The following is a 12,612-nucleotide window of genomic DNA, read 5'->3' as shown; positions in this document are numbered from 1 at the left end:
CAACTGATAAATAATTTCTAAAAGAAGTGTAGCTGCTGGCAGGATTTACAACATTGATCCCACAGTTGTAAGGTTAGTGCCTTGCAGACAAATGGGGAAAATCAGCGAGTTTAATTTGATGACAACTATTTTGCAAAATGTTTTGAGATATAGTCATATTTCTGACCAGGGAAGGAATCCTTTAGCTCCTATATATCGAATTTGGTTTTGTATAGGAACTAAACGTCTGCACAAGGTTTCTGGTTACTATAAATATGACTGCTTAGATAATACAGAGCAGAGGAGGAGCATTATTCTCACACAAGAAGCAAAGTTTACCTCTTTATTGGGTAGAAATGACAATGAAAATGATTCGTTTTAGACAAGTTATTGTCTGTAGTTCCTGAAAAGAAATATTATGTTACAATATAGCTTAGGGATATGGTTTAGTGGAGGGCTGTTAGCGTTAGGTTGGAGGTTGGACTCGATGACCTTGAGGTCTCTTCCAACCTAGAAATTCTGTGAAATATATTCAGTAATATTATGACTTGTTTAAGCCACAAACGGAGCATATTATAAATTAAATTATATTATACCTAACATCCTTTATGAATGGGATAATAATATAATGACTTTTTCTTCTATCCACAGCAGAAAGTTAAATAACTCCAAAATTCTGAAGTTGAGATGGCTTTGTTTTTCTTTTGCTTGATAGATTTCTTAAGTTCTCTGCAATTTTTAACAATAGATCAAAAGAGATTATGCAGAATTAAGCAAAATGGTTTGCTGCTGGCAAATGCGTTGTGGTGGTTTTACTTGGGTGGGCAGCTGAGCTCCACCTCAGCTGCTGTCTCACTCCCCCTCCTCAAATGGAAAGGAGGAGAAAATCCAATGTAAAGGGCTCAAGGAATGAGATAAGGACAGGGAGATAAATCATCAATTATTGTGATGGGCAAAACAGATTCAGAGTGGGGAGATAGTAAGATTTATTGCCTGTTACTAACAAACTAGAGAAGTGAGAAATGGAAGAAATTAACCAAAAACACCTTCCCCCCCATCCCTCCTGAGCGGCACAGGAGAATGGGGGAATGGGAGTTAGTCTGTAGCACTTCGTCTCCACTGTTCCTTCTAGGTCACTCTCTTTCCCTGCTCCAATGTGGGGTCCCCTCCCATGGGATGCTGTCCTTTCTGAACTGATCCTGTGTGGGCTTCCCACAGACAGCAGCTCTTCAATAACTGCTCCAAGTAGGGGTCCGTACCACACAGTCCATCCGGTGGCCTGTTGACTCAGGTGCAAACTGCCCCAACATGGGTCCTCCAAGGGCAGCAGTTCCTGCCAGGTCACCTGCTCCTGCATGGTCTGCTCTCCGTGGTCTACAGGTGCAGCCTGAAATCTGTTCTGGTGGAGGTCCTCGACGAGCCGCAGCCTCCTTCAGTGCAGGTCCACCTGCTCCACTGTGGTCTCCTCCACAGGCTGCAGCATGGAACCCTGCTCCACCGTGGTACTCAATGGACTGCATCGGGATAGCCTGCTTCACCATGGTTCTCACCATAGGCCACAGGGGAACTTCTGCTCTGGCCCCTGGAGCACCTCCTGCCCCCCTTCTTCACTGACCTTGGTATCTGCAAGGCTGTTTCTCAGTCCTTTGTCTCTCAGCTGCAGTTCCCCAGCAGTTATTTTGTTTGTTTGTTTGTTTGTTTTTCCCTCTCTTAAATATGCTTTTACAGAGGCGCAAACAACATCACGTATTGGCTCAGCTCTGGCCAACAGTGGGGCCCTTATTTAACATGGGGCAGCTTCTGGATTGTTCTCGCAGAAGCCACCCATGAGCACCCCCTGCTACCAAAACCTTGCCATGTAAACCCACTACATGCATATCAAAGAGTTGGTCCTGTTGAAAAAATACAGTATGGTTTTCTGACTCTAACCTCAAGTAGTATTATTTTTTTTTTCTCATTTTGGGGTTCTGTACTTTTGTTATGGATGTTTGTAAGAGAAAGGGGGTTGGAGCTCTCAGATTTGGAACTCTCAAATGCTTCACATTTAAACTAATAGTAGTAAGGTCACTGAATTGACTTAACAATTAAGTTTTAAATTTATGTCTCTGTCTCATTAAAAAAAAAAAAGGGGGGGTGGGAGGGCCTCTAAGCTTACAGTAGAATTCAAGTCTTCATACATGGAGTCCTGTTTTTTTGTTTGTTTGTTTTGCTTTGGTTGGTGCTTTTTAACAACTGACAGAAATGCCTTGTTTACATGACTATAACACTGTCACTTGCTTTTCACAATACTTATAACAAGTATTGGATTTCCACAGCAGTGGTTTTTATTTTTATTGTTCCTCCTGTCTTGATTATTTGTTTTCCTATTTGTTTTACTTGAATTGTTATTTGTTTTACTTTTTTTTTATTTTGTTTTACTTATTTGTTTTACTTGAATTGAAAATTCAGACATATATGATGTAATTCAAGACTTCACAGAAAGGAGTCTCAAAACTTTGGTTGCGATTGAATTGTCAGATTACATTCCAAAAGAAGTTCTGTAACAGCTCACAGTAGTTATGGACATAAGCATAGTTGGCATCATCACTGCATCATTTTAATTTAAGCCTTATCAGACACCATACAATTTCTAAAAAGGATGATACTTGTGTTGTGATTTTTATTATGCAAATGTGTATACAACTACAAACAATAATTACACAGAGCTCTTTGTGTGTGTGTGTGTGTGTTTGTTATCCTAGGTAAACAGAATGAGCGAGTGACTAACTACAATTTAGAATCATGTATATTACATTATCAAATTATGGTAAAAAATAAAATAAAATCTGCTATGGTCTCTTATGCCCAAATGTTAGTTACCTAAGCTATCCAGTGTTCTGCAAACTATATCTCTGTCTGTGAAGGTTTTGAACTAGGATGTACTATACATCTTGCTATGGGCCAGAAGGGAACAAACCTCTTAAAAAATCACACACACACACGAAAAAAAAAAAAAAAAGTCACAAATTTGTGGTATAACTGAACTCTTAGCAGCCAAATCCAAAAATGATTAGTCCATATCTAATAACTGCAGAAAAAGAAAGGGGATGGGGATGGTGAGGGGACTAAACAGTAAATGCTTCGTCACAAAATGTCTCTAGTTATAATTCACTTAAACTATAGTAGACACATATACTATGGTTGTACCATACAAAGAGAAAGAAAGGGATGCAATTAATCACAGACCGTGATCAGAGGAAAAAATGTTTCCATTAATCCAAGTTTAAAAACTAACCAAAAAATGTTCCAAGGATGTCAATACAAGTTCAGAGATAGGAAACCTGTTAAGCTTCCCAGAAGTCTTGCAAACTCAATAGCCTGTTGCTAGCAAAACAGCAATACTGTAGTACTGGGATACCAAAGATTTAACAAGCTGTATTTCCATTCATTTAAGTATGATGCTGAAAGCTACTGAAGAGAAGGGACAGACATTGCCTTAGTACTTTGACATGAATTGCAGGGTATGGAGAAGCTTGTTAGAGTATCTTCATGTTCTTTGATAAATTAAAGACCAAGAAAATATGATTCTGGGGTAACACATGACAGATAGAAATACCTTGTATTCTTATACGGAATTGTGTTCGGTCTGTAAAACCACCACAGGAATAAAAAAAAAAAAAATTATTATATATTATTATATGTTACTATAATACTTTTGGTTAAAATACATATCTAAAGTACTATCCTATTTTTAATAAGTGGTGGTTGCAGATTGTGTTTATGCATTTTCTTTCCTAATTACTATATCTCCTCTGTTAGGAAATAGCAAATATATGGTCTTTAGTTCTCAGCAAAGGAAAATTTAATGATATTGAATATTTGAATATCAAAACTATAACCGATACTATGGAAAAAGTAACTATGGAACAGAGACAATCCAACAGTATGCAAAAAAATATATTTTTCATTTTTGCCCTCTTCCACCACCCGTTCCCCAGGATTGAGTACAAACACTTTTACACATAGAATCGTTCCTCCCTAAAAACAGAAACTACAGATATAGGTATTTAGGCTGTTTCTCCAGCTCTTCCCACCAACACTTCTACACAATGTATACAATGAATTGAACAATATAGAGCATTTTAACACAGATTTTTTTTTAAGTCCATGGAATACTGTATTGTAGCGCCACCTGGTGCTTTTGCCATGACAGTATTGCAAAGCAGACTTCCCAAAACGTAGTTCTATGCTGGAAAACAATTATAATCCTTTTCCTCTTCTCTTTTTCTTTTTGTTTATTTTTCTCATCTAGCAGGGAGACTCATTCATTAAGTTATTCATTAACCTGCTATTGAATATCATGGTAGCAATTCTAATGTCTTCATCATAAGGTCAGCTGTTGTATCTTTGGTGCTACTTTGTGGACCTATATAAAAAGGTTATATAGTAGAATATAAAATAGAATATAAACTGACATCAAGTCTAATGGGTGGTTTGTAGCTTTGTTTTGTTTACTTGTTTGTTTAAAACAGGAAGAGGAAATAAGGAAAATGGCTTCATTAGTAGTTACTCTTTTAGATAGAAAAGGCGCTATTGCAACAGCTGATTGCAATACCAGTTGTATTATTATTATTATTATTGTTTTTTTTATTATCATCATCATAATCATTTTTAGAAAATGAAGAATGCTAGCAACTCAGTCTTTCTTAGGCTCTGGTTGGCAGCTAGAGCCATAGAATCACAGAATATCCAGAGTTGGATGGGACCCACAAGGATCGATGAATCCAATCCCTGTATACTGCAAAACATATATCTGAGAGCATTGTCTAAACGCTTCTTGAACTCTGGCAGTCTTGGGGCCATGACCTCTTCCCTGGGTAACCCGTTCCAGTGTCTGACAACCCTCTTGATGAAAAACCATTTCCTAATACCCAATCTGAACCTCCCCGATACAGCTTAATGACGTTACCTCAGTTCCTATCACTAGTCACCAGAGAGAAAAATCAGCACCTCATTCTCCACAGCTCCTCATGAGGAATCAGGATGAGGTCACCCCTCAATCTCCTCTTCTCTAAACTGAAAAACCAAGTGATATGAACCACTCCATATGTGTTGCCCTCTGGACCTTTCACCACATTTTTTGCCCTCCTTTGGATGTTCTCTAATAGCTTTTGATCCTCCTTACATTGTAGCATCCAAAACCGCACGTAGTAGTTGATGTGAGGCCACAACATCACAGAATAGAGCAGGATAATCATAGAATAGTAGAATCATAGAATGGTTTGGGTTAGGAGAAACCTTAAAGATCATCTAGTTCCAACCACCAGCTATGTGCAGGAACACCTTCCAGTATATCAGGTTGCTCAAAAGCCCCAGCCAACCTGGCCGTAAACACTGCCAGGGATGGGGCATCCACAACTTCTCTGGGCAACCTGTGCCAATGTCTCACCTCCCTCCGAGTAAAGAATATCTTCCTAATATCTAATCTAAATCTACCCTGTTAGTTTAAAACCATTACTCCTTGTCTTGTCACTATAACTCCTTAAGAAAGAGTCCTTCCCCAGTTTTCCTGTAGTCCCCCTTTAGGTACTGGAAGGCTGCAATGAGGTCTCCTCAAAGCCTTCTCTTCTCCAGGCTGAACAATGCCAACTCTATCAGCCTATCTTCATAGGAGAGGTGTTCCAGCTGTCTGATGATTCTTGTGGCTCTTCTGTGAGACTCACTATTAGACTCACTCTAAAAGGTCCATGTTCTTCTTAGATTGGGTGCCCCAGAGATGAATGCAATACTCTGTGTGGGTGTCTTATGAGAGTAGAGTGGAGAGGGAGAATCACCTCCCTCAAACTGCTGGCCTCAACTTCTTTTGATGCAGCCCTGGGCATGGTTTGCTTCCTGGGCTGCAAGTGCGCATTGCCAGCTTGTGTTGAGCTTCTCAACAACCATGTTCAGGTTTTCATCAGCCATCATCATCTCATCAGTTACTTCCTTTGACTATCTAACAATGCTGTGTCTGATGCGCCCCAGGATGATTACATCATCTGGCTTTCTTTGGTTAACAACATGGGTAATCTTGTTATAAAAGGAAAATAAGATAGTTAAACAGGGTTGGCAGTTCAACAGCCATTTCCTTATCTCACTAATGTGTTTGTCGTACTGGGCTAACAAACTGGTTAAGTGAAGCTATATATTAGAGCTGCAGCAAAGATGAGTTGTATACTCATCTTTTTTTTTTTTGTGGGGAAAAAAAAAAAAAAAAGTGTGTTTCTTGGTTATCTTCAGGTGGAATGGTTTATCTTCAGTGTATCTGTCTGGCCAAGGAGTCCGTTCATAAAGAACTTATCCAAAGTCATGAATATGAGAGCTAAAGAAGAGATAGAAGTCACAGAAAATACAACTTCTCCCTTTTTCACTATTACACAGTGTCCTGGAGGTCTGAAGACTTTATGGACATAATTTTCCATCCCTTTCAACTCACAAAGTATCAACTTTTTGATGCAATTCTTGATGAGTTGAATTATAATATGCTGAATTTTACCGAGTATACTCAATACAGTTTTTAATCTATTGAGTTCTTATTTCTCTGAAGAGATTTTATACAATGAAAAAAATATATTTTACATAATACGCTACTTTAAAAGTTCTAAATGATTGACTCCAAAAGTAGCTGAAAGTTTCAGGATGATGTTATCTGATTGGTCTAATATTGCCCATATTTATATGATGTTGAGATAATCTATGAAAGATAATCCTAAAATCTGTTGAACTCTAAAAAGAAGATTATTATTTTTATTTTTTAAGAGCATATAGCACATAAAGTGTTAATTTGTTAATTGGAAATAAATTATGTAGTTTGACTAAGGAGTTAAACCCATAGAGCAGCTATTCCTGGAGTTGCTATTGACTACCAGAGCTTGAATCTCTAATTCACACTTTAGAATTATGTATCTAGGAATAAGCAGTCAGATATCTTTTTCTCATTGGCTTTCATGATGTATAACTTCTCCATTTCACAAAATGTTTAAGTTTCTTTTTTTCTTTTCTCAAATATTTTTTTATTCAGGAAGATCACAAAGTCATTTTGGAAAGAATAAAGTGGAAAGAAAATTAAAAATTCATATTAAGCAACTACATTTACCAGTTGCACTAGAATTGGTGTTATTTTGGGGGAGGCAACTGTGGGGAGGAGGGTCCTGATTTAAAAAACAGTTTCAAAGTATTTTCTTCCTCGATAGGTAAAGATTAAATAGGGTAGGTATTCATTGTATAGTTGCAAATGCAGATTTCATTGTTAGATGACTAAACTGAAAAAATCTTTTATAAGACTAGTACTTCTTGTAAAGTAATACATTGACGGTGGTTGTTTTAGCTATGGTCTTTATCACAAACAAACAAGTAAATAAATAAGTTAAAGAGTACTTCTGTTTCTGTTTGGTGCAACTTAAGCTGTTAGTGTTTTCTCACTATGTGTTTAATCACGAAAGCTATTTAGTATATTTTTTTCAAAATCTTTTAAAAGTAATTACATAGTCCAGTGAGCACTGCAAATAAATAAATAAAGAGATGATGTTTAAATCATACACTGGGTTGATTAGCTGCTATCTATATTTCATGGGTTTTTATTAAATTTCATTCTTATGAAAAGCTTGAGCTGGAAAGAGATAGTACTATGAAGTTTCAAATGACTATGTGTAGTAGTGACATGCTGTTTCCCAGGATTAAGCTATTTTGAAAGCGTCTATATTTTACCTTTAGGCATCAAATTGAGCCAATCATTTTACAATTAAACAAAATTTAAATAATTAAATAAATAATCATATACAATTCAAACTTTTCAACTTCTTGTTTGAACATAAGTTGATAAATACAGTAATACAGGTGACTACAGAATAGTACATATGATCTACACACCTTAATATTTGAGTCCTCCACTCACAGCACGTAAGAGTCTACTCCCCAAATGATATCCTTAAAATCTAACTTCCCTGCATTTGATAAAATTGGAAATTGTCTGCATTTTCATTTATATCATAATGACTGGACATGTTTAACAAGTTATTCCAGGTTATGTTTATGCCCAAACCATTACTGACTAAAAAAATATATTTCATATTTTATAAAACACAAACCTATAATAAGAATAATAATTAAAAACTAATATCAGATGTATTAGTATTATAAACCATATTGTATTTACATTCTGGTTTCTATTATATGTGTATATAAAAAAAGATTATTTTTTATCTCTTGTGATGAAAAAGGAAGATTAAAATATTGTAGGAAACTTATAGTTTCTGAAGCATGAGATACCATTGTTGACAGGCCCTTGTATGTTCTAATGAAAAAATTTCTCATTATAGCTTGTGAATTCATACAGCACTCCACAAAGGTGGCTCTAGTTCAGCAAAGGAGCAAAGGTCTAGTAGAATCTATTGCCCATTACAGCTCTGTGACTGTCCTTCTGGTTTGCTGCCAGATTTCCTAGCTTGGTCTTCATATTTTTTTTCTTCCTTTTTTTTTTTTTTTTTTTTTACCTGGCAGAGGAAGTCCAAACCTGGAAAGTCATCACATGCCAGAGAGATCACAGGACACAAGGATTTGATTTTTATCCACAGAGGATTTTGGTTTGTGGATAGAGTAATTTTAATGAGAATGAAGCAATTCTTCTATCTCATATCAGTATCCTGTGTGGATTGAATTTACTTTTTACAGAAAGGGTACCACAATTTATTGAGCCTGTATTATGTGAGGAAGTTTGCTGTCAGATATGAAAAAAAAAAAAAAAAAAAAAGTTATTTCCTCATAACAATACAACTGTGCTTTCTACTTTTCAACAGGTGGGAAATGTTGTTCAATTTCAGTGCAAGAAAGGACATCTTCTCCATGGATCAACAACACGAACTTGCCTTCCTGATCTTACATGGAGTGGAATTCAGCCAGAATGTATACGTAAGTATTTGATAGGTGGATACATTTTTATGCTAATCCTAAAATTATTTGTTATTTTTTTTCTCTCTCGGCTACTTAGTTTCAGTAACATTTCTATAAAGTTACCTGTTTTTATATATAGCTATTTTAAACTAAATTTAATATAAAGTTGCATTGCTAGTTTACAGCAGCTAGAAATGAAAAAATAAATTTTGTGAGTAAAACAATTTTTCTAAAATAGCCTGTAGATTTTTAAAAAAGAAAAATAATGAGAATATTAGTGTGTTGAGTCATACTAAATCTGATCCTTTTTGAAGCACAGACAGCCCATTGACCAGAGAAATTGTGAAAATACTAAGTTTCTGTCTAAGAGAATGCAACCCTTCCAATGAAGAGTGTGCAGAGTCAGGAAGAGGTGGCGAGAACAGGCCATGCAGGAAAGCCATGGACAATCCTACCTTGTACTGGACTAGAAATTTACAACCAGGTCTAGCAAAGAGTTTGCACTGTTTCCCAGTTAGGTACTCAGGGTATTTTAAGAAGGAAAAAAAGATTTTTTTTAGTTGGAATTTGTTAAATCTGAAATGGGGACAATCTTATTACTTGCATAAGGCAGGAAACATTTCATTTTTTACATCTTTTACACTTCATAGGTAATCTTCCTTGTTCTTCAGCAAGTCAGTTGTGTTTTTCTGGAAACAGTCTCACCTTATAAGGTCTGACCTTACAGAAAAACTTCAAAAAGCAGTGGTGAGCGTATCCACAGAAGAAAACAGTATTGGTGTTACATTTAGTGTTAATGTTCCCCCTAAACAAACGCCAAATCAGTAGCTCAGTTTGTTGAAATCCAAGGTCTTCTCTTACTCTGGAACTTTGCTGTTTTTGAGATAACACAGGGTTCTCAGACTCCGGTGGTTGTTAAAGATGTAAAACACTTTTCATGAGATTAGGGTTGGGAATTAATTTTTGTTTATGATAGTTAAAACTTGCCTCACTTACCACTCCCCTTTGACCTTTCATAGTATTTTTCTGAGGTGGCCCATTTATTTACTATTTTTCTATGTCACAAGTCATATAAGTCACAAATCAGGATTGCTTTTTACTATGATAAAATGTGTGTTATGTTCATGTATGCAGACGAGCAATTTTAGATGTGCAAGGGTGCATTTAAACTGGTTCTTTGTCTCTTGAAGATGGAAAAAACACTTTCAAGAATGTAGTTACAGTCTCAGGACAATAAATCATAGACTATACAATAACTTCTAACACTAGTTTTTTAAAACATATTAATATGTTATTTTTATTAAAGCTTTTTTCTTCATTACTTACCTTTCAGAATGGATATAGATTTATTTTTTTTTCCAGAAATATTTTGACCATTTTGACTGAAGGATATTTTATCTTTTCTTTGTAGCTCACAGCTGTAAACAACCAGAAACACCATCTCATGCAAATGTTGCAGGAATGGATCTTCCCTCACTTGGCTATACATTGATTTACACTTGTCAGCCAGGCTTCTTCCTGGCGGGAGGATCAGAGCATAGAGCCTGTAGGTCTGATGGTACATGGACTGGCAAAGTTCCAGTTTGTGAAGGTAGGCTCTTCTGTTACTGCATATCTCATATCTCACATTTCAAGTTTCCTTTACTTGCAGTCTAATCAGATGAGGCAGAATAGCAAGGAGAACTAGGAGGGCGAACACGTGAGAAGATAACTCTAATCCTTTGTCAGTTGTGTTTCATGGGACAAATGCTTTCATGTACTTGTGTTTCATTTGCATGCACAGAGGTGTCAATTACAGGTATAATTCTGGGGACAGGTTGACACCTGCTTTTAAAGTTCTGACTGAGTCAGGTGTGGTCTACATTCTGATAAGCTCAGTGGAGTAAGGACCTCAATGTTTTTGCACATACCTATTAAACCTAGACAAGGATAAGTTTATTTAAAGAGACTATGTCAGCTGCAACACAGCAATGACAGTTGCAATATTAGAGAAGGATGCCTACTAAGTCCAAGCAAGTGTCTAAATTACTGCATAGGATTCATTAATAGGGTTTATAATTATTTTATATTCATATGTGAACAACAATATACTACTCACAAACAAAACTAATTTATTTACTTTGTCTTTGCTTTTCCAACATTCACTTTTTTTTAAGTTTTAAATTTTTATTTTTTTCTGTGTACTTTGTCTTGTGGTGGCATGGCATGAAAAACCTCATGGCAAAATCATGATGAGAATGGTATTTTTCATGTGAGATAAGAAACATCCTCAAGTATAGCAACTGTCTGGAATTCCATTTCCTGAATAATTAAACTACCTTTCAGGTTACTGATACCTAATTTTCCAGATGTAGTTATCACCAGGGCTTTTACGGAGCCATTCAGAGGCTATATAACCACTTGGAAGGGGAATTAACTTCACAGGAAGTTAATATTTTGTATTACTTAAAAAAAAAAACAAAAACACAACACAACAGGTGTCCTGGCATTAAATGCCAGGCAAGCACTGGGGGAAAACAGAGCAGAGTGTTGGGAGAGAGTATTAGAAAATAATCTGCCAAAAAGCTCATGACTTGATTAGTACTCAGGAAGCGTTATAGCAGGCCAAATGTACTTCATGGCTTTTATTTAAATACAAGAATTTTCTGCTTATGATGTTGAAACAAGTCATATTAACTGTATCTGATAATGAGAAACCATTATGAAAATTAAAAAAAAAAACAAACAACAAACAAACAAACAAACACAAACATGGGTAACTACAAGAGTATCTACCTTGTCATGTAATGTAGTTTCCAAATGTCCTGAGGAAATGTTATTGAAATAAATAATTTTTAGGCTCAGTGGTCTTGCTTCTTGTTCTTGTTGAAAGGTATGAATGAGTAACAAATTGTAATGAATTAACTAATGAGATAAAGGAAAATGTCTTTTGAATATTTTCAGTCTCGCCTATTACAGAAATGGGTAAATCTTCCCTCCTACAGAAAAGAGAAGAGCACTACATTAGGTTGTTCTCCTGTGATAGTGAACTTCTCAAAAATAAATTGGAAAGGGATGAAAAGAAATGAAGTTGAGATCTATAAAAGGATCTGTAGCGGAAACAAAGCAGGATTTTCACTTTTAAATACAAAACTGATCTCTTGAAAGATTTGTTTAGCAAATGGTTGTATCTAGAAACTTGAACACCATAGATAACAAGCTTTAGTTTTGATCTTGTATTTAAAATTTCGGTTTTGAACTTGACTAGAAATGTATCCACTTTGACAAGACTGATTAACTTGAAGCTGATTGTACTAAAGCTCTTTGGAAACTATGAGCCAGATATTTCTAACATGAGCTTGATGCAGACAAAAAGCATATGCTGTTGAAACACACCCTCCAAATCAAACATGTTCAATGAAGTTCAGCAAGCTTCTTTCAAAAGAGAGAGGCAATAGAGATCAATCAGTAGTAACAGCAATCAGGAAGCCATGAGAAATTTAGGTTGAATTCTGCCCTCCTGACCTTCCTGTTTGCCAATTTTAATCTATATACCAAGAAGAAGCCTTTTGTAATGCTCTCAAGAAATATATTCTCAGTGCTTCCTGATGAAACTTCCTGCTATGCAGAACATTCCACTCAGGGAAAGAAAATTTGTTTTTTTGTCAATTTTTTTAGAGTATTGACCAGAGAGAAAGAATAACTGGTTTCCAAGTCAAGATTCAAAATGCAAAATATTTAAATAAC

At 35.9% G+C, this 12,612-nt stretch overlaps 1 protein-coding gene across 4 annotated transcripts in view; it reads left to right on the top strand.

Annotated features, from left to right (window-relative positions):
- CSMD3 (CUB and Sushi multiple domains 3) overlaps positions 1 to 12,612 on the top strand; it is a 684,493-nt gene that overhangs the window by 658,715 nt on the left and 13,166 nt on the right. For all 4 annotated transcript variants that reach the window (XM_084509891.1, XM_084509890.1, XM_084509889.1 and 1 more), the window contains 2 exons: positions 8,793 to 8,904; positions 10,298 to 10,477. In XM_084509891.1, the coding sequence (XP_084366017.1) occupies positions 8,793 to 8,904; positions 10,298 to 10,477 (292 nt within the window). The remainder of the gene's footprint in view (positions 1 to 8,792; positions 8,905 to 10,297; positions 10,478 to 12,612) is intronic.

The sequence above is a fragment of the Aythya ferina genome (assembly GCF_964211825.1).
Source record: "Aythya ferina genome assembly, chromosome: 2".
Classification (NCBI taxonomy): Eukaryota; Metazoa; Chordata; class Aves; order Anseriformes; family Anatidae; genus Aythya; species Aythya ferina.
Note: the sequence above shows the minus strand (reverse complement) of the source record. Positions and strands in the feature narration are given on the sequence as shown.